We start from the raw sequence: 2500 nt of genomic DNA, 5'->3' as shown, positions 1-2500 counted from the left end.
TGCGCCATTTTTTCATGATTATTAGTGAGGACCTATTATATGAAGATAGGTTGAAAAGTGGTGAAGTGGTCCTTTAAGACCTGAGGCCCATCCTACATCAAACTATTTCCTTATAAGGCTGCGGACCCCCGTCTGAACATGTGCTGTGCAGGGACCCCCATGACAGAAGACTTCAAACACATGTGCAAAAATAGCAGATGTACAAGCTTGTAGGTCTGCTGAAATTTAAAATGACACAGATGCTTTCCCAGTTTTAATGGTGTGTGTGTGTGTGTGTGTGTGTGTGGGTGTGTGTGTGTGTGTGTGTGTGTGTGTGTGTGCGCGTGTGTGTGTGCGTGTGTGCGTGTGCGTGTGTGCGTGTAGGAGCGACAGTTGGACCCGGGTCAGTTCTGTGTGCGTGTGAGGAGACATGTGGGCCAGAGCACCGAGACCAGAACAGCACAGCAGTCCGACCCAGTCAGAGAACTGGTAAGAGCCTGCACCTCACACACACTGATCTACATGCTATTTGCCCCTTTCTTAGGTAATATTTGCCAATTTTTGTTGGTTACGTTTGACAAAACTGTCAGAGAATTGTCACTTTAGAAATGTGCAGATACCCTGATTACACTTAGACTGTATGTTTGTTTGCTTTTGAGTGAGAAAACAATGTTGCACATTAGCCCATTTTGGGCGGGAACCCCTTTTGGTGTAAGCATTATGTTATACTTTAGCTATTGAAAAATAGCAGATCTACAAGCTCATAGCGCGCCACCGTGTGGCGCGCTACGAGCTTGTAGGTCTGCTATTTTTGAAAAATCGAAGAACGACTGACATAGAAACATAGCTTTTTCAGAAAATTGTCAGGATTTAGAAGACATTTATAGAATCGTTCCCAGGTCAAAATGGGTTAGGCAAATAATCTGGGCCTATCAGAGGACCAACAGTGTGTTTTATGTGCAGGTCTATGACGAGTTGGAACTGTTCCCTCTCAATGTGTTCACGCTCCATCTGTCTCGACCCGACAGCAACCAGGACTTCGGTGAGTTGGTCAGCGAATGCTCACAACAATGTGAGCCTGTACTGTAGATCCCGTGTTGCATGTCGTATGTCTTTGTACTGGTGGTTTGTCTAAATAAAGTAAGAACTGCCCGTCAGCTAGAAGCCTTGGTTTAGGTAAGGGTCCAACATGGGATACATTCACGTTAATGCAACAGATCAGTATACAAATATAACTATTGGTGTAATTAGAATTGTATACAATATATAAGGTTTGAGTGCAGATGGTGCATTTGGTAAAGGGTGCTGATCATGGTAAATGGTGCATTTATTTAGCGTCTTTATCCAAGGCGCTTTACATAGACTGTGCATTACATTCACCGATGGTGGAGGAAACCATACAAGGCACCAACCTGCATATTGGGAGCAATTAGGGGATCAGTGTCTTCGACACTAACTCTCGACCCCTGTAGGTTTTGCTGTGACTGGTCACGTGGACGGAGGTCGGCGGAGTCACTTGTACATCAGTGAGGTCAGCCCACAGGGACTGGCCCACTCCGAGGGTGAGTACGCACAAGATGGCCGCTTGCTTCTGGTAAAAGCAGGAGCTTGGAGATCTTATATTTTTGAATAGTCAAGGCATGAATAATAAGCACTTATGTAAAAGGAATTGTTATGCACATCCACCTTGGTCACTGGTGCAGGACTAAGCATGAAAATAAATGTAAAGACGTCATCACAGGTAGCTTCTTCTCCAAAGAAAGTTTAATGTGCACCTACTGAGGAAGACCACTTGATGGTTGAAATGTTCAGTGTTGGAAGAAGTACTCACATGTTTTATTTAAGTAAAAGTATCAATTTACCACTTAAACCCTCTAGTATTCGTAAACTGGAGTTGACTCTGTAGTGAACTTGAAGCGATTTTTTCCGTCTAAAATAGCCGATTTAAAATCTCACAACGCTTCGACTTGAGACTTGCGTTGTTAGCTTGTAGATCTGCAATTTTTTGGCGTTTCCCCCAGAATATCAATGCTGTGGGAAATGCTGGGGTGGAAACTAAATAGATGGGATTAGATCAAATTAGAAATTAAAACTAATTAAACTACTGTATGTAACCTCTTATTCTATTGTGGCTCACACGCAGGTCTGAGACCAGGAGATGAGATCCTGGTGCTGAACGGTACCAGTGTGTGTGGACTGGACCTGGGACTCATGCACACATTCTTCAACCACCAGAATCTCCAGCTGGTTCTGATGAGAGAGGAGCCGAGCCCCCAGGAGCCCACTGGGCCCTGTCCCCAACCCCCACCTCCCCCTTCAACCACCCAGATACCCGAGTGCAACACAGGTACATATACAACCCCCAAATAGACCCATAAGGGCCCATTTGGTTCCAAACTATCATTTAGCTGGGGACCCTATGGAACTCCCTCAATGACCCCTGGGGGTCCCCGGACCCAACTATGGGAACCACTGTACTATATAGTAACTAGTGGTCCACCTGGTAGGCTATGGCAGTGGT

The 2500-nt window shown here is 45.2% G+C and overlaps 1 protein-coding gene across 1 annotated transcript in view; it reads left to right on the top strand.

Moving 5' to 3' along the window:
* Positions 1 to 2500, top strand: part of LOC306941079 (rho guanine nucleotide exchange factor TIAM2-like) — a 45063-nt gene that overhangs the window by 25375 nt on the left and 17188 nt on the right. Inside the window, exons 12-15 of the mRNA XM_079526384.1 lie at positions 364 to 468; positions 943 to 1021; positions 1452 to 1541; positions 2123 to 2326. Coding sequence (XP_079382510.1) covers positions 364 to 468; positions 943 to 1021; positions 1452 to 1541; positions 2123 to 2326 — 478 coding nt within the window. The remainder of the gene's footprint in view (positions 1 to 363; positions 469 to 942; positions 1022 to 1451; positions 1542 to 2122; positions 2327 to 2500) is intronic.

Source organism: Electrona antarctica (genome assembly GCF_951216825.1).
Source record: "Electrona antarctica genome assembly, chromosome: 17".
Lineage (NCBI taxonomy): Eukaryota > Metazoa > Chordata > Actinopteri > Myctophiformes > Myctophidae > Electrona > Electrona antarctica.
Note: the sequence above shows the minus strand (reverse complement) of the source record. Positions and strands in the feature narration are given on the sequence as shown.